This window comes from Carassius auratus, chromosome 2, assembly GCF_003368295.1.
Source record: "Carassius auratus strain Wakin chromosome 2, ASM336829v1, whole genome shotgun sequence".
In the NCBI taxonomy this organism is placed as follows: Eukaryota; Metazoa; Chordata; class Actinopteri; order Cypriniformes; family Cyprinidae; genus Carassius; species Carassius auratus.
Genome location: NC_039244.1, coordinates 28,439,398 through 28,459,397, shown reverse-complemented (window position 1 = coordinate 28,459,397; position 20,000 = coordinate 28,439,398). Strand labels below are relative to the sequence as shown.

The following is a 20,000-nucleotide window of genomic DNA, read 5'->3' as shown; positions in this document are numbered from 1 at the left end:
CGCATGTGTGTGTGTGTATGTGCGTGCGTGTGAGTGAGTGTGTGCATGTGTGTGTGTGTGTGAGAGAGACAGTGTGTGTGTGTGTGTGTGTGTGTGTGTGTGAGAGAGAGAGTGTGTGAGAGAGAGAGTGACCTCTCTGATTTGAGGAACAGGTTGCAGGGCAGCTCGATCAGGTGGTTGTGTTGCAGGTCTAGCACCTCCAGCGCTGGACGCTCCACACGCTCCGGCAGACGCTTCAGATGATTGTGACCCGCCAGAACCTTCCTCAGACTCACACTGCACAGCAGCCTGAGGACGGAGAGAACGTCAGACACACACACACATACACACACACACACACACACTGCACAGCAGCCTGAGGACGGAGAGAACGTCAGACACACACACACACACACACACACACACACACACACTGCACAGCAGCCTGAGGACGAGGGAGCAAAACCTTTACAAAACTATAACAATTAACACATTTATTAAATTCTGTTTAAATCTGTTTTATTTTTTCAAGATTCTGTATTTTATAAAAAATATACAATTTATAAAAATGCATAGAAATTTAAATCATGAATTGATTAAAACTTTAAACAATTAAATTAATATTTTTTAGATTTAACAATTTAACACTTTTTTTGGCAAACACACTGCGGCTGCTCTCCTCATTTGATCTCAAGCGAGTGTCTACTAATCAGGCAACAACTGGACCTCATCTACACGTGCTGTTGCTCTGTGGACACCTCTTCAGTTGCTCCACTGCACACCTCAGACCACTTCCTCATTACTGCCAACCTAGCACTGACTCCTGAAGCGGCACACACTCCAACACAGGTCACCTTTAGACGGAACCTACGCTCACTCTCTCCATCTCGCCTATCTGCTGTGGTTTCATCCTCTCTTCCTGCACTCTCTCAGTTTTCAGCTCTGGACACTAACAGTGCTACGGACACTCTTTGCTCCACTTTAACATCTTGCTTGGACAACTTTTGCCCACTGTTGTCTAGACCAGCATGCACCGCCCCATCTGCCCCCTGGCTGTCCGAGGCTCTCCGTGAACATCGCTCTAAACTCAGAGCTGCAGAGAGGAAATGGCAGAAATCAAGAAACTCTACGGACCTCAGTGTGTATCAGTCTCTCCTCTCTTCCTTCTCTGCAAATGTCTTCACAGCTAAAACATCCTACTACCACAACAAAATTAACAGCTGTTGTGACGCTCGGACACTCCTCAAGACTTTCTCTTCTCTTCTTAATCCGCCGCCTCCACCTCCTCCATCGACTCTTACAGCGGACGACTTTGCAGTTTTCTTCACAAATAAGACAAGATCCATCAGTGACCAATTCTCCACACCACAGACTGAGGACAACTTCACAATGACTGATGCACACTCGTTATCCTCCTCCTCTCCACTCTCAGAGATGGACGTCTCCAAACTTCTCCTGTCCAATCATCCTACTACTTGTCCACTTGATCCGATCCCCACTCACCTCCTTCAAGCGATCTCTTCTTCAGTCATACCTTCACTTACTCACATTATCAACTCCTCTCTTCACTCTGGAACATTTCCCTCAGCATTCAAGCAGGCTCAGGTAAGCCCACTGCTCAAGAAACCATCTCTAAATCCAGCGCTTCTTGAAAACTACAGACCGGTATCCCTTCTTCCATTCATTGCAAAGACACTTGAGCGAGCTGTGTTCAATCAGCTCTCTATGTTCCTTGTACAGAACAACCTCCTGGACAGCAACCAATCTGGCTTCAGAAGTGGCCACTCAACTGAGACTGCTCTGCTCTCGGTTACTGAAGCCCTGCGACTAGCAAGAGCAGCTTCAAAATCCTCGGTACTCATCTTACTGGACCTGTCTGCTGCTTTTGACACTGTTAATCACCAGATTCTCCTGTCCACCCTCAGAAAGATGGGGATCTCTGGAACTGCTCTCCTGTGGGTTAAGTCCTACCTCTCTGACAGATCCTTCAGTGTGTCTTGGAGGGGTGGATGTTTCTAAGTCACACCACCTTGCTACTGGGGTTCCTCAGGGCTCAGTACTTGGACCACTTCTCTTCTCCATCTACATGACATCTTTAGGATCTGTCATTCAGAAGCATGGCTTTTCTTATCACTGCTACGCTGATGACACCCAACTCTACTTCTCATTCCAGCCTGATGACCCGACGGTAGCTGCTCGCATTTCAGCCTGTCTGAGTGACATTTCTAGCTGGATGAATGACCATCACCTTCAGCTTAACCTTATGAAGCTTACCCATTGCTTCATCACAACTTCTCTATACAGCTGGGTTCGTCAACCATAACTCCTTCCAGGACAGACAGAGACCTAGGAGTTGTGATGGATCATCAGTTAAGCTTCACTGACCACATTGCTCCAACGACCCGCTCCTGCAGGTTTGCCTTATACAACATTAGGAAGATTAGACCCTTCCTGTCAGAGCAAGCCACCCAACTTCTTGTCCAAGCTCTTGTTCTCTCTAGACTGGACTATTGTAATGCTCTCCTGGCTCTTCCTGCATGTACTGTCAAGCCTCATGCTAATGATCCAGAATGCAGCAGCGAGGGTTGTCTTCAATGAGCCAAAAAATCTCATGTTACTCCTCTCCTCATCAGGTTACACTGGCCACCAGTAGCTGCTCGCATCAATTTCAAGGTACTGATGCTTGCCTACAAGACGACCGCTGGCACGGCACCAACTTACCTAAACTCACTGGTTAAATCTTATGTGCCCTCTAGAAGTTTGCGCTCTGCAAGTGAACAACGCCTTGTGGTGCCATCCCAAAGAAATTCAAAATCACTCTCATGGACCTTTTCCTGGACTGTGTCCAGCTGGTGGAATGACCTCCCAATCTCAATTCGTTCAGCTGAGTCTTTATTCATTTTAAAAAAAAAACATCTAAAGACTCATCTTTTTCACCAGCACTTGACCAACTAATACTAGCACTTTCCTTTTCTTGTGTATCCTATTCTTATAAAATAAAACAACAACCTGGCTATGCGTTCTGTACTAGTCTAACTGGGACTTGTCATGGCACTTGTATCCTGTTGTTGTTCTCTTGTTGGTCTGACTGCTTCTATTGTTCTCATTTGTAAGTTGCTTTGGATAAAAGCATCTGCTAAAATAAATATAAATGTGGCATAACAGAGTTTTACGTCGTAGCTGCAGACACACACTCACACACACACACAATCACACTCACACACACACACACACACACGCACACGCACACGCACACGCACACGCACACGCACACGCACACGCACACGCACACGCACACACACACACACACACAGACACTCACTCACACACACACACACACTCACCACGGAGGAAGCTCAGTGATGTGATTATGACTGACGTCTAGAACCTCCAGCTTCCTGCTGTCACTCAGCCAATCAGGAAGAGCCTTCATGCAGTTCCTGTGAGAGCAGAAGAGAGTGATGTCATGATGTGTGTTGGTCTGCAGTGATTTCACATCTCATGATATCACACGCACCTAGAGATGTCCAGATATGTGAGGCTGGCGGCGGCGGGACTCAGCTCCAGCTCCTGCAGCTCTGGGGACAGAAAGCGAGGGTCAGTGGGGTCAGAGGTCAGTGGGGTCAGAGGTCACTGTGAGCAGTGCTGCAGGTCTGTACCGTTGCTGGAGGCGTAGACAGCTTTGAGAGCGCAGCCGCGCAGACGCAGACGTGTGAGGCGGTTCCTCTGACAGTGCAGCACTTCCAGCCGAGGGAAGACCGACGCGTCCAGCTCACTCAGACGGTTGTCTCTCACGTCCAGCTGTGTCACGTGATGAAGAAACTCCGGCTCGTCCGGCAGCACAGACGAGATCTGATTCAGACTACAGAGACGCAGAAACAGCTCACTCTACACTATCCATCAACAGTGAAGAGCACATCTGATACACACACATTGCTCTGAATGACCAACATGATCAATCTTTGCTGTTTCACACTCCTCACGTCTTCTGTCTCTGATCGAAGCTCTTCTAGTGTAACTGTACAAGTGTTAAGCTTCATCTCGTCTCGGGTCTTGTCTGATTGTGATCAAGTAAAGGTCAGAATAAGGTCAGTAATATCTCCAGATGAACTCTTACTGGACTGAAGCAGCTCAGCTTTACTTGATTCTCAATCACTGCGTTATATGTTTGGATCATGTGTGTGTGTGTGTGTGTGTGTGTGTGTGTTCTCACCGCAGGTCGATGTGTTTGATCGTCAGCAGACGGAAGGCCTGTAGTGTCAGCACACACACTTTATTCCCGGCCATGCAGAGCCTCTCGACGGCGGGCAGCTGCTCCAGCACCGACGGCACCTGTGTGAACTCATTAAAGGACAGACCCAGATAGACCAGCCGCTGCAGACGGCCCAGCTCCACCGGGAGATCAGACAGCAGATTACCGTCCAGAACCAGCGTCTGCAGACTGACACACACACACACACAGGATTAAGAGCACTGTGTGAGGTGTCCAGCAGGGGTCAGCACTGCAGAGTCACGTGACCGTCTGATGTGACACTCGAGTGCGGTGGAGATAAACATACAGCACGCATTCCTCATCTTTCTTTTGATTATAGTCATGAAGTCAAATGGTTTGAAAAAATGACAGATTGAACATTTTAAACCTGGCATTAGACTGTGTTTGGAAACGATATGTACAAGTAAAAACTTGAAAGCAATATGACCTACAATATCTATTTTTCTTTCTTTCATATTTAGTTATTTGTTTGGTTAGAGGTTCATACAATATGCTTGGTTCACCTCAAAACATTAACTGAAAACACAAAACAAACTATTATTGGTTGATATGATTAATAACAGTACAAAAGGAAAGTCACTGTAGAGGCGTTCCACATAATAATTCTGTAACATTGAGAATAGAATAGGGAAGAGAACGAGCGTGGTTTAGCCCAGCGCTGTGAGCTGATTGGACGAAGCGTGGTCATGTGATACTCACTGGCTCATGTTGGCCACGTCGGGGGGGACGGAGGTCAGGAGGTTGCAGCTGAGGTTGAGCTCGGTCAGAGAGCTGATGGAGCAGATGTGCAGCGGGAAGCTCCCCAGATGATTGTGAGAGAGATTGAGACTCCGCAGGCGAGAGAATCTGCAGAGAGGAGACTATTACACACTACACAACACTCAACTATTAGCTGTTCTCTACAAATGTGTGTTTATTTCCTGAAGCTGAGACCAGACTGATTTCTTCTTCAGCCTCCTGAAATCTGCGTGTCTTATCCTGCACTAATATGAAATTATAATAATACTCATTAGTCAGAGCTGATGGCTGAAATGTCTGCATAATGTTTCTCCACCATTAAATATGCATTTAATTTATTATTCCTATCATTTCTACATTCAAATTCCTATGATTACATTTTTGTTGAAATATCTGGCCAGTATATTTTTTCCTAAATTCTTTTTATAATTTCTTTTGTTATGTATTATTTATTTATTTACACAACTGCAAGTTTTCTATTGTAACTCCCCTGGATTCTGTTGTAATGGTGTAATTACATTTTAATAACTAAAAGGATGTCTAATCGACTGAATAAATAAAAAAAATCTAATAATGACAGAACCCTATGAAATATGTTTACTTTTTTTCAGAAATTGTCTGTGTTTTCTGATTTAAAAGAACTGTATTATCATCAATGTTGGGAATCACGTGAATGCATGAACATTTAACAATGTATCAATCTTTTTAAATGCAATCAACAAACAGTTCCTTTCTTTTGTATGGTTTCAGTGTGTATCTGCTGAAACATCATGCTCCCAGCCTCAGCACTGACACAGCGTTCCCCGGAGGAGCCGGAGAGAGCCGCACACTGACCTCTGCAGCTGCAGCAGCGTCTGGTCAGCGGGGAGGAAGTTGTGCTTCAGGTTGAGGTGCGTCAGATCCTGACTGTACAGCAGGTGAGGAGGAAGCTTCTCCAGACTACAGCAGGACAGATCCACCGAGCTGATCCTCTGAGACACCATCTACACACACAGGGACACGCGCACGCACACACACGCACACACACACACACGCACACACACACACACACACGCACACACACACGCACACACACACGCACACACACACACACACACACACGCACACGCACACACACACACACGCACACACACAGTTCATGATTCAAAGTTCATGATTCTGTTCAACTAACATGCTTGCAATTCTATTTGCAGGAACACTACATGTCCATTTTTCTCTCAACTAATGCTAGTTAAACAGTTTTATATGCAAAATGCATTGAATAATACAGATGTGTTATAAACATTTAAACAGTGGATGTCATAAATGTATTTATTCAAACATACACAAATGCAGACAACTGATAAAGAATAATTTAATGTGTAATATATTGCATATATTTATGCAATTGCTCCTCTCTAGAGTGGTTCTTTCTAATTCTAGCTAATGATGTATTTCTGAGGTAAACGTGACATTATTGATCTCCAGCTGTTTTACTGAGGGTTGAATCTGTGCTTCAGGACTGATTTCAGTGACTTTATTTGCTGCTGTAACTAGCAGTAAAGAGTTTAAGTCATTAGTCATTAAAGAGCAGCAAACACATTCACTGATTGAATTGTCTAGTTAAGTTAACAGAATTTGAAAGGTGACACTTTGTTTCATATCAGAAGAAAGCAAGCACCAAGTTTGGATCGGATGACGAGAGCTGTGATGTTTCTTTAAGTTCTGTTCACGCATCAACTGAAAACAGCACCGGATTTCAGGATCGATTTGGGTTCATCTGAATGAGAATCAGTTTAGATCAAGAAATCTCTATGTTCAGATGAGCCCTGCGACAGTGATTCAGGATAAACACAGGGCACGATCACAGTGAGCCCTCTGCTGAGGTTCTTCTAATCTGAGGCTCCCGGTGGACCGGAACACTGCTGTAAAATAGGCTGGCCTACTTGAGTTTGTTTAGGATGGTGCGCTCGTAGTGAAGTATGCTAAAGTAGGACTCCCAACTAGGGCTTTCACACACTCACACACACGCGTACCTTCGCCGCCTGCCGGTGCCAGCGCAGGTGTTCGGTGAAGCTGTCGAAGCTGATGTAGTACGTCTGACTCTGAGGTCCTGCTGAGCTGAAGGCCAAACAGTGACTGTGTTTCTTCACCTCTTCCACCTGAACACACACACACACACACACAAGCTTACACCAGAACCTAACACAGTGCTCATGAAGTGATGAGTGTTCATAAGCGTCACAGGTCTGTTTAGATCGGCTGTGAAACACTCTCTGTTTGTTTAGCACTTCAGTAACTCTCAAAACCACCATAAAACTTTACAGCTCACTAACCAATGTCTGTCACTGCGCTCGTTTCAAGTGTTGCTCGGTGGCAATAACCGGGATCTTGCCAATACACAAATGTTGTTTTAATGAACTTGTATATATAAATAAAACATAAATTGTTGAATATATGGTTGCTACATATAATATATACACCCTTACAGGTAACATATAGCCACATCACTCTTTATACAGGCCAATAAATATTGCATTTCCATATGGGTGGGAAATAAACTTTATAAACATAACCTGGAGTTCAGCGTTTGTAGACAATATAAAGTTAAGGTAAACTGTGAATATTGCAGCCTACTAAGCAGGTCCTGTCCTTACAGTCTCATGGTCTGTGAAAGTCTGAATCTAAATAGGAGTAATTATTCAAGTAAAAGGGATCTGTAAGTGAAACTGAACACTGTTGAGCGGCTGGAGAACATCTAACATCTTCAGAAGGAACGCTGTAGGATCACTGGTTTGAGACAAACATTCCCCGTAGGATGATAAGGTGTGAGTTCAGTACCTTTCCTCCGATCAGTGGCAGGATGTGCATCTTGCCCGTATGGCTGGCCTTCACTGAGGACACGATCAGACAAGTGCCACATAAAATGACCTGCCGTCGACTCCAGCGGTTTACTGGCAGCTGCAGCTTTCCTTTCCGTACGTTATATGTTCCGGAGAGCTGGATGCGCTCAGAGCTCTCGATGCTGTGAGGTTTTCCTGGAAAACAGAGAAAGACACCAGTGACTCCCTCAATCCACTCATACTCTCAACACATCCAATACAGCTCCACACTATGTTCCACACTAGAGAATGCAATTCGTAAGTTGTGGCCGAATTGTGGGTGGGGGGAGTGCATGTACAGTTCTCTCTCCACCTTCAATACCACGACTGAGGTGCCCTTGAGCAAGGCACTGAACCCCCAACTGCTCCCCGGGCGCCGCAGCATAAATAACTCCCCACTGCTCCGGGTGTGTGTTCACAGTGTGTGTGTGTTCACTGTTGTGTGTGTGCACTTTGGATGGGTTAAAAGCAGAGCACGAATTCAGAGTATGGGTCACCATACCTGGCTGAATGTCATGTCACTTTCACAAGTCAGTACTAGTAATGAGGGGAATTCACCACTGTTAAGCACAGAATTCAGCAGTCATTACTACTAATGAGCGGAATTCACCATTGTTAAGCACAGAATTCAGAAGTCAGTACTAGTAATGAACGGAATTCACCATTGTTAAGCACAGAATTCAGAAGTCAGTACTAGTAATGAGCGGAATTCACCAGTGTTAAGCACAGAATTCAGCAGTCAGTACTACTAATGAGAGGAATTCACCATTATTAAGCACAGAATTCAGAAGTCAGTACTACTAATGAGCGGAATTCACCACTGTTAAGCACAGAATTCAGCAGTCAGTACTACTAATGAGCGGAATTCACCACTGTTAAGCACAGAATTCAGCAGTCAGTACTACTAATGAGCGGAATTCACCAGTGTTAAGCACAGAATTCAGCAGTCAGTACTAGTAATGAGCGGAATTCACCATTGTTAAGCACAGAATTCAGAAGTCAGTACTAGTAATGAGCGGAATTCACCACTGTTAAGCACAGAATTCAGCAGTCAGTACTACTAATGAGCGGAATTCACCACTGTTAAGCACAGAATTCAGAAGTCAGTACTAGTAATGAGCGGAATTCACCATTGTTAAGCACAGAATTCAGAAGTCAGTACTACTAATTAGCGGAATTCACCACTGTTAAGCACAGAATTCAGCAGTCAGTACTACTAATGAGCGGAATTCACCACTGTTAAGCACAGAATTCAGCAGTTAGTACTACTAATGAGCGGAATTCACCACTGTTAAGCACAGAATTCAGAAGTCAGTACTACTAATGAGCGGAATTCACCACTGTTAAGCACAGAATTCAGCAGTTAGTACTACTAATGAGCGGAATTCACCACTGTTAAGCACAGAATTCAGCAGTCAGTACTACTAATGAGCGGAATTCACCACTGTTAAGCACAGAATTCAGAAGTCAGTACTACTAATGAGCGGAATTCACCATTGTTAAGCACAGAATTCAGCAGTTAGTACTAGTAATGAGCGGAATTCACCATTGTTAAGCACAGAATTCAGAAGTCAGTACTACTAATGAGCGGAATTCACCATTGTTAAGCACAGAATTCAGCAGTTAGTACTAGTAATGAGCGGAATTCACCATTGTTAAGCACAGAATTCAGAAGTCAGTACTACTAATGAGCGGAATTCACCATTGTTAAGCACAGAATTCAGAAGTCAGTACTAGTAAATAGTACAATTTAGCAGTCAGTAATAGTGAAGAGTAGAATTCAGCAGTCAGTATTAGTAAAGAGCAAAATTTACTAAAACAGTTAACACTAGTGAAGAGAAGAATTAGTCAGAACCAGATCATAGTTCAGATTTGGATTCTGTTTTGAATAATTCATCAGTGCTCTATATGGAGTGAGTTTACATTCACCATTGAGAAACAGATGTAAAATATGTTTTGCCATAAACTCTAATTTATTAAAATGGGTTGATTTGTGAGTAATCTCTGCTGGTTAAAATATCAATACTTTCATATAGCTATATTTATAACTCATGTGTTGTATTTAGTCCTGCACTGAACTCAGCGGACTCTTAACTATGCAGCACCATTCTTGCTTTCACTACAGTCAGAGCAAGCGAGATCTGACCCAAAAGCAGTAGCAGTATGTGGGTCAGGACCCCACGGTACGCCACATGGAGCGCTGTAGCCCACTTTACAGCTCGACCATCATCACAGGTTTAACATGCTTTCTGTTGTTGTTCATAAATGACTAGCTGCAGTGTTATCTCTTCTGTTATGTAGTGATCTGCTACAGTAAAGGAAACAAAAATAAGAAAAGCAGTTTACAAATATTGATGCTGCAGACTGACATCTTAAGGATGATTTAGGCGGATTGTGCATTTTCCCCGGGCGTGATCCTCAGAGAGGAAACCACAGCCTTTCCTGCGTGAGAACACTTCTGACTGACACAGACCATGAACCAAAAGCACATTAGCTGTTACACGGCTGTTCCGCCAAATTCACACCATCACATTGATTAGCCATTAACCAATTTACAGAGTCAATGAAGTGAGGCACAAATAACTGAATTCACATGAGCTTTCTGCATTGAGTCTGGCTGTTCACAGGCACAAATTAGTCCACAAGCCACAGTGTGGTAAATGGGACAAGTAAAGAATTCAGAATTCAGCAGTCAGAACTAAAGAAGAGACCGGAGTTCAGCGGTCAGTACTAGTAAAGAGTAGAATTCAGCAGCCAGTCAGGGATAGAAATGAACTTTTTAGTCCACTGGCCACTGTGGTTGGTGGATTTCAAAATCTACCACCAGTCAATGTTTTTACCAGCCACTTTTTTTGTTTTTAACCGACAATGTGTAACTGCATGTGAGAATTAATACTACAAGATCTACAATACTTAAGCAGTTTATTTAATCTCAAGTCTCAATGAAATACTGACATTTTCTCTTTCAGTGATGCTCAAAAATGCTGCCTATCTAGGCAGCTTACTAAGTTTTGAAACAGCCGACTCTTGCTAGAGCAGCTCATTCTCTCAGCTCCGCAGCCAACTGTATGATACACTGCACTGAACTTTTTTAATGCACAAACATTTTTACAATATTCCAAACAGTTTTCATACGCATTAATATTGTTGTATTTAATTCCAAAGGAAAGGATTCACCAGTATAAGTGTTTTTTTTTTTTTTTTGTGTATTTATTAAATTTGTTTGTGGTTGAGGGAACACGTGGGGAAAAGTCCCCTGTTCAACACTATCACTGAAAGAAATCTCGGCTCGCAAACTTTTATGCCGTAGACAAACGAACGCACAGCATTTTTAATACATAGTTTTTACGCGTCTTATCACGCCAGAGCTGTCAAACATGTGTGATACAATGTTGTTTCTACAAACAAAAATGAACAGCGTATCAACTTACTAGCCACAGAGCTAACTTCTGAAAAAGTACTTGAAGACTGGTAATAAAATGCATCCCCGGACAGCAGTTATTAGACACGCGACCGATAACACTGTTTGTATAAGATAAACACAAATTGTCCATATAATCTAAAATGTTGCAGAATGCTAGAGGAGAATGAACTTACCGGGGTTTGACAGAAATGTGACAGTATGCGGAAATTAGTGCACGATAACAAATACAACTTTTCACGCGATCTTGTATATCATGAGCGTGTGTAATAAAACGTACTGTAAATAACCAACAAATATATCACTCAGCTGGGCGGCACTAACTTCAGCTGCAAACACTGAACTGGGAACAACACCGCTGCTTCGGGCCCGGTTTACACCGCCTTTCTCCATGGAGCTGCTTCGGATGATGTTACACTTTATTGCATGTTGTATACACACTAGGGATGGAAATTAACTTTTGTCCACCGGCCGGGTGAAACAGTATGCTATTTTTATTTACCCGCCACGGTGGCTGGTAGGTGAAGCGAGTTTACCCACCACAACACAAAATCACCCACATTTGGCTGGTGGTGGGTGCTAATTTCCATCCCTGGTCAGTACTAGTAAAGAGTATAATTCAGCAGTCAGAACTAGAGAAGAGACCGGACTTCAGCGGTCAGTACTAGTAATGAGTATAATTCAGCAGTCAGAACTAGAGAAGAGACCGGACTTCAGCGGTCAGTACTAGTAAAGAGTAGAATTCATCAGTCAGAACTAGAGAAGAGACCGGACTTCAGCGGTCAGTACTAGTAAAGAGGAGAATTCAGCAGTCAGAACTAGAGGAGAGACCGGACTTCAGCGGTCAGTACTAGTAATGAGTAGAATTCAGCAATCAGAACTAGAGGAGAGAGCGGACTTCAGCGGTCAGTACTAGTAAAGAGTAGAATTCAGCAGTCAGAACTAGAGAAGAGACCGAACTTCAGCGGTCAGTACTAGTAAAGAGTAGAATTCACCAGTCAGAACTAGAGAAGAGACCGGACTTCAGCGGTCAGTACTAGTAAAGAGTAGAATTCAGCAGTCAGAACTAGAGGAGAGACCCGAGTTCAGCAGTCATTACTAGTAGAGTAGAATTCAGCAGTCAGAACTAGAGGAGAGACCGAACTTCAGCGGTCAGAACTAGTAAAGAGTAGAATTCAGCAGTCAGAACTAGAGAAGAGACCGGACTTCAGCGGTCAGCACTAGTAGAGTAGAATTCAGCAGTCAGAACTAGAGGAGAGACCCGAGTTCAGCGGTCATTACTAGTAGATTAGAATTTAGCAGTCAGAACTAGAGAAGAGACCCGATTTCAGCAATCATTACTAGTAGAGTAGAATTCAGCAGTCAGAACTAGAGGAGAGACCCGAGTTCAGCGGTCATTACTAGTAGAGTAGAATTCAGCAGTCAGAACTAGAGAAGAGACCCGAGTTAAGCAATCATTACTAGTAGAGTACAATTCAGCAGTCAGAACTAGAGAAGAGACCCGAGTTCAGCGGTCATTACTAGTAGAGTAGAATTCAGCAGTCAGAACTAGAGAAGAGACCCGAGTTCAGCGGTCATTACTAGTGGAGTAGAATTCAGCAGTCAGAACTAGAGGAGAGACCCGAGTTCAGCGGTCATTACTAGTAGAGTAGAATTCAGCAGTCAGAACTAGAGAAGAGACCGAACTTCAGCGGTCAGTACTAGTAAAGAGTAGAATTCAGCAGTCAGAACTAGAGAAGAGACCGGACTTCAGCGGTCAGTACTAGTAAAGAGTAGAATTCAGCAGTCAAGAACTAGAGAAGAGACCGTACTTCAGCAGTCAGTACTAGCAGAGTAGAATTCAGCAGTCAGAACTAGAGAAGAGACCGGACTTCAGTGGTCAGTACTAGCAAAGAGTCGAATTCAGCAGTCAGAACTAGAGGAGAGACCGGACTTCAGCAGTCAGTACTAGTAAAGAGTAGAATTCAGCAGTCAGGACTAGAGGAGAGACCAGAGTTCAGCGGTCAGTACTAGTAAAGAGTAGAATTCGGTAGTCAGAACTAGAGGAGAGACCAGAGTTCAGCGGTCAGTACTAGTAGAGTAGAATTCAGCAGTCAGAACTATAGAAGAGACCCGAGTTCAGCGGCCATTACTAGTAGAGTAGAATTCAGCAGTCAGAACTAGAGAAGAGACCAGAGTTCAGCGGTCATTACTAGTAGAGTAGAATTCAGCAGTCAGAACTAGAAGAGAGACCGAACTTCAGCGGTCAGTACTAGTAAAGAGTAGAATTCAGCAGTCAGAACTAGAGAAGAGACCGGACTTCAGTGGTCAGTACTAGCAAAGAGTCGAATTCAGCAGTCAGAACTAGAGGAGAGACCGGACTTCAGCAGTCAGTACTAGTAAAGAGTAGAATTCAGCAGTCAGGACTAGAGGAGAGACCAGAGTTCAGCGGTCAGTACTAGTAAAGAGTAGAATTCGGTAGTCAGAACTAGAGGAGAGACCAGAGTTCAGCGGTCAGTACTAGTAGAGTAGAATTCAGCAGTCAGAACTATAGAAGAGACCCGAGTTCAGCGGCCATTACTAGTAGAGTAGAATTCAGCAGTCAGAACTAGAGAAGAGACCAGAGTTCAGCGGTCATTACTAGTAGAGTAGAATTCAGCAGTCAGAACTAGAAGAGAGACCGAACTTCAGCGGTCAGTACTAGTAAAGAGTAGAATTCAGCAGTCAGAACTAGAGAAGAGACCAGAGTTCAGTGGTCATTACTAGTAGAGTAGAATTCAGCAGTCAGAACTAGAGGAGAGACCGAACTTCAGCGGTCAGTACTAGTAAAGAGTAGAATTCAGCAGTCAGAACTAGAGAGAGACCCGAGTTCAGCGGCCATTACTAGTAGAGTAGAATTCAGCAGTCAGAACTAGAGAAGAGACCAGAGTTCAGCGATCATTACTAGTGGAGTAGAATTCAGCAGTCAGAACTAGAGAAGAGACCCGAGTTCAGCGGTCAGTACTAGTAAGGAGTAGAATTCAGCAGTCAGAACTAGAGAGAGACTCGAGTTCAGCGGCCATTACTAGTAGAGTAGAATTCAGCAGTCAGAACTAGAGAAGAGACCAGAGTTCAGCGATCATTACTAGTGGAGTAGAATTCAGCAGTCAGAACTAGAGAAGAGACCCGAGTTCAGCGGTCAGTACTAGTAAGGAGTAGAATTCAGCAGTCAGAACTACAGAGTCAATGAAGTGAGGCCCAAATAACTGAATTCACATGAGCTTTCTGCATTGAGTCTGGCTGTTCACAGGCACAAATTAGTCCACAAGCCACAGTGTGGTAAATGGGACAAGTAAAGAACTCAGAATTCAGCAGTCAGAACTAGAGAAGAGACCGGAGTTCAGCGGTCAGTACTAGTAAAGAGTAGAATTCAGCAGCCAGTCAGGGATAGAAATGAACTTTTTAGTCCACTGGCCACTGTGGTTGGTGGATTTCAAAATCTACCACCAGTCAATGTTTTTACCAGCCACTTTTTTTGTTTTTAACCGACAATGTGTAACTGCATGTGAGAATTAATACTACAAGATCTACAATACTTAAGCAGTTTATTTAATCTCCAGTCTCAATGAAATACTGACATTTTCTCTTTCAGTGATGCTCAAAAAGTGCTGCCTATCTAGGCAGCTTACTAAGTTTTGAAACAGCCGACTCTTGCTAGAGCAGCTCATTCTCTCAGCTCCGCAGCCAACTGTATGATACACTGCACTGAACTTTTTTAATGCACAAACATTTTTACAATATTCCAAACAGTTTTCATACGCATTAATAATGTTGTATTTAATTCCAAAGGAAAGGATTCACCAGTATAAGTGTTTTTTTTTTTTTGTGTATTTATTAAATTTGTTTGTGGTTGAGGGAACACGTGGGGAAAAGTCCCCTGTTCAACACTATCACTGAAAGAAATCTCGGCTCGCAAACTTTTATGCCGTAGACAAACGAACGCACAGCATTTTTAATACATAGTTTTTACGCGTCTTATCACGCCAGAGCTGTCAAACATGTGTGATACAATGTTGTTTCTACAAACAAAAATGAACAGCGTAACAACTTACTAGCCACAGAGCTAACTTCTGAAAAAGTACTTGAAGACTGGTAATAAAATGCATCCCCGGACAGCAGTTATTAGACACGCGACCGATAACACTGTTTGTATAAGATAAACACAAATTGTCCATATAATCTAAAATGTTGCAGAATGCTAGAGGAGAATGAACTTACCGGGGTTTGACAGAGATGTGACAGTATGCGGAAATTAGTGCACGATAACAAATACAACTTTTCACGCGATCTTGTATATCATGAGCGTGTGTAATAAAACGTACTGTAAATAACCAACAAATATATCACTCAGCTGGGCGGCACTAACTTCAGCTGCAAACACTGAACTGGGAACAACACCGCTGCTTCGGGCCCGGTTTACACCGCCTTTCTCCATGGAGCTGCTTCGGATGATATTACACTTTATTGCATGTTGTATACACACTAGGGATGGAAATTAACTTTTGTCCACCGGCCGGGTGAAACAGTATGCTATTTTTATTTACCCGCCACGGTGGCTGGTAGGTGAAGCGAGTTTACCCACCACAACACAAAATCACCCACATTTGGCTGGTGGTGGGTGCTAATTTCCATCCCTGGTCAGTACTAGTAAAGAGTATAATTCAGCAGTCAGAACTAGAGAAGAGACCGGACTTCAGCGGTCAGTACTAGTAATGAGTATAATTCAGCAGTCAGAACTAGAGAAGAGACCGGACTTCAGCGGTCAGTACTAGTAAAGAGTAGAATTCAGCAGTCAGAACTAGAGAAGAGACCGGACTTCAGCGGTCAGTACTAGTAAAGAGGAGAATTCAGCAGTCAGAACTAGAGGAGAGACCGGACTTCAGCGGTCAGTACTAGTAATGAGTAGAATTCAGCAATCAGAACTAGAGGAGAGAGCGGACTTCAGCGGTCAGTACTAGTAAAGAGTAGAATTCAGCAGTCAGAACTAGAGAAGAGACCGGACTTCAGCGGTCAGTACTAGTAAAGAGTAGAATTCAGCAGTCAGAACTAGAGGAGAGACTCGAGTTCAGCAGTCATTACTAGTAGAGTAGAATTCAGCAGTCAGAACTAGAGGAGAGACCGAACTTCAGCGGTCAGTACTAGTAAAGAGTAGAATTCAGCAGTCAGAACTAGAGAAGAGACCAGACTTCAGCGGTCAGCACTAGTAGAGTAGAATTCAGCAGTCAGAACTAGAGGAGAGACCCGAGTTCAGCGGTCATTACTAGTAGATTAGAATTTAGCAGTCAGAACTAGAGAAGAGACCCGATTTCAGCAATCATTACTAGTAGAGTAGAATTCAGCAGTCAGAACTAGAGGAGAGACCCGAGTTCAGCGGTCATTACTAGTAGAGTAGAATTCAGCAGTCAGAACTAGAGAAGAGACCCGAGTTAAGCAATCATTACTAGTAGAGTAGAATTCAGCAGTCAGAACTAGAGAAGAGACCCGAGTTCAGCGGTCATTACTAGTAGAGTAGAATTCAGCAGTCAGAACTAGAGAAGAGACCCGAGTTCAGCGGTCATTACTAGTGGAGTAGAATTCAGCAGTCAGAACTAGAGGAGAGACCCGAGTTCAGCGGTCATTACTAGTAGAGTAGAATTCAGCAGTCAGAACTAGAGGAGAGACCCGAGTTCAGCGGTCATTACTAGTAGAGTAGAATTCAGCAGTCAGAACTAGAGGAGAGACCCGAGTTCAGCTGTCAGTACTAGTAAAGAGTAGAATTCAGCAGTCAGAACTAGAGAAGAGACCGGACTTCAGCGGTCAGTACTAGTAGAGTAGAATTCAGCAGTCAGAACTAGAGGAGAGACCGAACTTCAGCGGTCAGTACTAGTAAAGAGTAGAATTCAGCAGTCAGAACTAGAGAAGAGACCGGACTTCAGTGGTCAGCACTAGTAGAGTAGAATTCAGCAGTCAGAACTAGAGGAAAGACCCGAGTTCAGCGGTCATTACTAGTAGAGTAGAATTCAGCAGTCAGAACTAGAGAAGAGACCCGAGTTCAGCAAGCATTACTAGTAGAGTAGAATTCAGCAGTCAGAACTAGAGAAGAGACCCGAGTTCAGCGGTCATTACTAGTAGAGTAGAATTCAGCAGTCAGAACTAGAGAAGAGACCCGAGTTCAGCGGTCATTACTAGTGGAGTAGAATTCAGCAGTCAGAACTAGAGGAGAGACCCGAGTTCAGCGGTCATTACTAGTAGAGTAGATTTCAGCAGTCAGAACTAGAGGAGTGACCCGAGTTCAGCTGTCAGTACTAGTAAAGAGTAGAATTCAGCAGTCAAAACTAGAGTAGAGACCTGAGTTCAGCTGTCAGTACTAGTAAAGAGTAGAATTCAGCAGTCAGAACTAGAGAAGAGACCGGACTTCAGCGGTCAGCACTAGTAGAGTAGAATTCAGCAGTCAGAACTAGAGGAGAGACCCGAGTTCAGCGGTCATTACTAGTAGAGTAGAATTCAGCAGTCAGAACTAGAGGAGAGACCCGAGTTCAGCGGTCAGTACTAGTAGAGTAGAATTCAGCAGTCAGAACTAGAGGAGAGACCGGACTTCAGCGGTCAGTACTAGTAAAGAGTAGAATTCAGCAGTCAGAACTAGAGAAGAGACCGGACTTCAACAGTCAGCACTAGTAGAGTAGAATTCAGCAGTCAGAACTAGAGGAGAGACCCGAGTTCAGCGGTCATTACTAGTAGAGTAGAATTCAGCAGTCAGAACTAGAGAAGAGACCCGAGTTCAGCGGTCATTATTGGTGGAGTAGAATTCAGCAGTCAAAACTAGAGGAGAGACCTGAGTTCAGCTCTCAGTACTAGTAAAGAGTAGAATTCAGCAGTCAGAACTAGAGAAGAGACCGTACTTCAGCGGTCAGTACTAGTAGAGTAGAATTCAGCAGTCAGAACTAGAGAAATGACCGGACTTCAGCGGTCAGTACTAGCAAAGAGTCGAATCCAGCAGTCAGAACTAGAGGAGAGACTGGACTTCAGAAGTCAGTACTAGTAAAGAGTAGAATTCAGCAGTCAGGACTAGAGGAGAGACCCGAGTTCAGCGGTCAGTACTAGTAAAGAGTAGAATTCTGCAGTCAGAACTAGAGGAGAGACCCGAGTTCAGCGGTCAGTACTAGTAGAGTAGAATTCAGCAGTCAGAACTATAGAAGAGACCCGAGTTCAGCGGCCATTACTAGTAGAGTAGAATTCAGCAGTCAGAACTAGAGAAGAGACCAGAGTTCAGCGGTCATTACTAGTAGAGTAGAATTCAGCAGTCAGAACTAGAAGAGAGACCGAACTTCAGCGGTCAGTACTAGTAAAGAGTAGAATTCAGCAGTCAGAACTAGAGAAGAGACCAGAGTTCAGTGGTCATTACTAGTAGAGTAGAATTCAGCAGTCAGAACTAGAGGAGAGACCGAACTTCAGCGGTCAGTACTAGTAAAGAGTAGAATTCAGCAGTCAGAACTAGAGAGAGACCCGAGTTCAGCGGCCATTACTAGTAGAGTAGAATTCAGCAGTCAGAACTAGAGAAGAGACCAGAGTTCAGCGATCATTACTAGTGGAGTAGAATTCAGCAGTCAGAACTAGAGAAGAGACCCGAGTTCAGCGGTCAGTACTAGTAAGGAGTAGAATTCAGCAGTCAGAACTAGAGAGAGACTCGAGTTCAGCGGCCATTACTAGTAGAGTAGAATTCAGCAGTCAGAACTAGAGAAGAGACCAGAGTTCAGCGATCATTACTAGTGGAGTAGAATTCAGCAGTCAGAACTAGAGAAGAGACCCGAGTTCAGCGGTCAGTACTAGTAAGGAGTAGAATTCAGCAGTCAGAACTAGAGAAGAGACTCGAGTTCAGCGGTCATTACTAGTAGAGTAGAATTCAGCAGTCAGAACTAGAGAAGAGACTCGAGTTCAGCGGTCATTACTAGTAGAGTAGAATTCAGCAGTCAGAACTAGAGAAGAGACTCGAGTTCAGCGGTCATTACTAGTAGAGTAGAATTCAGCAGTCAGAACTAGAGAAGAGACCTGAGTTCAGCGGTCAGTACTAGTAAAGAGTAGAATTCAGCAGTCAGAACTAGTGGAGAGAGCGGACTTCAGTGGTCAGTACTAGTAAAGAGGAGAATTCGGCAGTTAGTTCAACTGAAGAACAGAACTCAGCAGTCAGTAGTTACAAAAAAACTGAATGCAGCTGTTGTACTACTAGTAAAGTACATTATTCAGAATTCAGTACTAGTAAAGAGTAGAATTTATCAACTAGAACTATAGAAGAAAGTGGTTTTCAGTAGTCAGTACTAGTAAAGAGTGGTATTTAGAATTTACTTTACATTGGCCATTGAGAAAAAAATGCACATAACATCTAAAGTATCAAATGTCTGTACAGAATGAAGACCTGTGAAGGTCTCCCAGCCCTATGGCTGACTCCTGGACAGACGCCCTGAGGTCAGGGGTCAACAGTCTGTCTGTTGTCTGACTTAGGCTCTGTTTTTAGACACCTCATCCTGTTTAGAGCGGTTAGGCAGATGCAGTCCTCTGGGTATCCGGCACAAAGCAGAAGAGGGTGTGTGTCCAGGCTATATTTGTCCACGTTCAGCTCGTGTGGTCTAATGCACTGGAGAAACTGCCTGCGTGACATATTGGGGCTAAAAACTCCTGAATAATTTCTTTGAGGAGTTAAAAAGCTCATGACTGAGAGTGGCACATTCTGGAGGAC

The 20,000-nt window shown here is 43.8% G+C and overlaps 1 protein-coding gene across 1 annotated transcript in view; it reads right to left on the bottom strand.

Annotated features, from left to right (window-relative positions):
• Positions 1-20,000, bottom strand: part of phlpp1 (PH domain and leucine rich repeat protein phosphatase 1) — a 36,827-nt gene that overhangs the window by 7,402 nt on the left and 9,425 nt on the right. The window contains exons 2-10 of the mRNA XM_026197329.1: positions 7,811-8,007; positions 7,006-7,131; positions 5,825-5,973; positions 4,952-5,098; positions 4,193-4,420; positions 3,639-3,841; positions 3,497-3,557; positions 3,324-3,419; positions 133-288 (exon numbers count right to left, since the gene is read on the bottom strand). Coding sequence (XP_026053114.1) covers positions 133-288; positions 3,324-3,419; positions 3,497-3,557; positions 3,639-3,841; positions 4,193-4,420; positions 4,952-5,098; positions 5,825-5,973; positions 7,006-7,131; positions 7,811-8,007 — 1,363 coding nt within the window. The remainder of the gene's footprint in view (positions 1-132; positions 289-3,323; positions 3,420-3,496; positions 3,558-3,638; positions 3,842-4,192; positions 4,421-4,951; positions 5,099-5,824; positions 5,974-7,005; positions 7,132-7,810; positions 8,008-20,000) is intronic.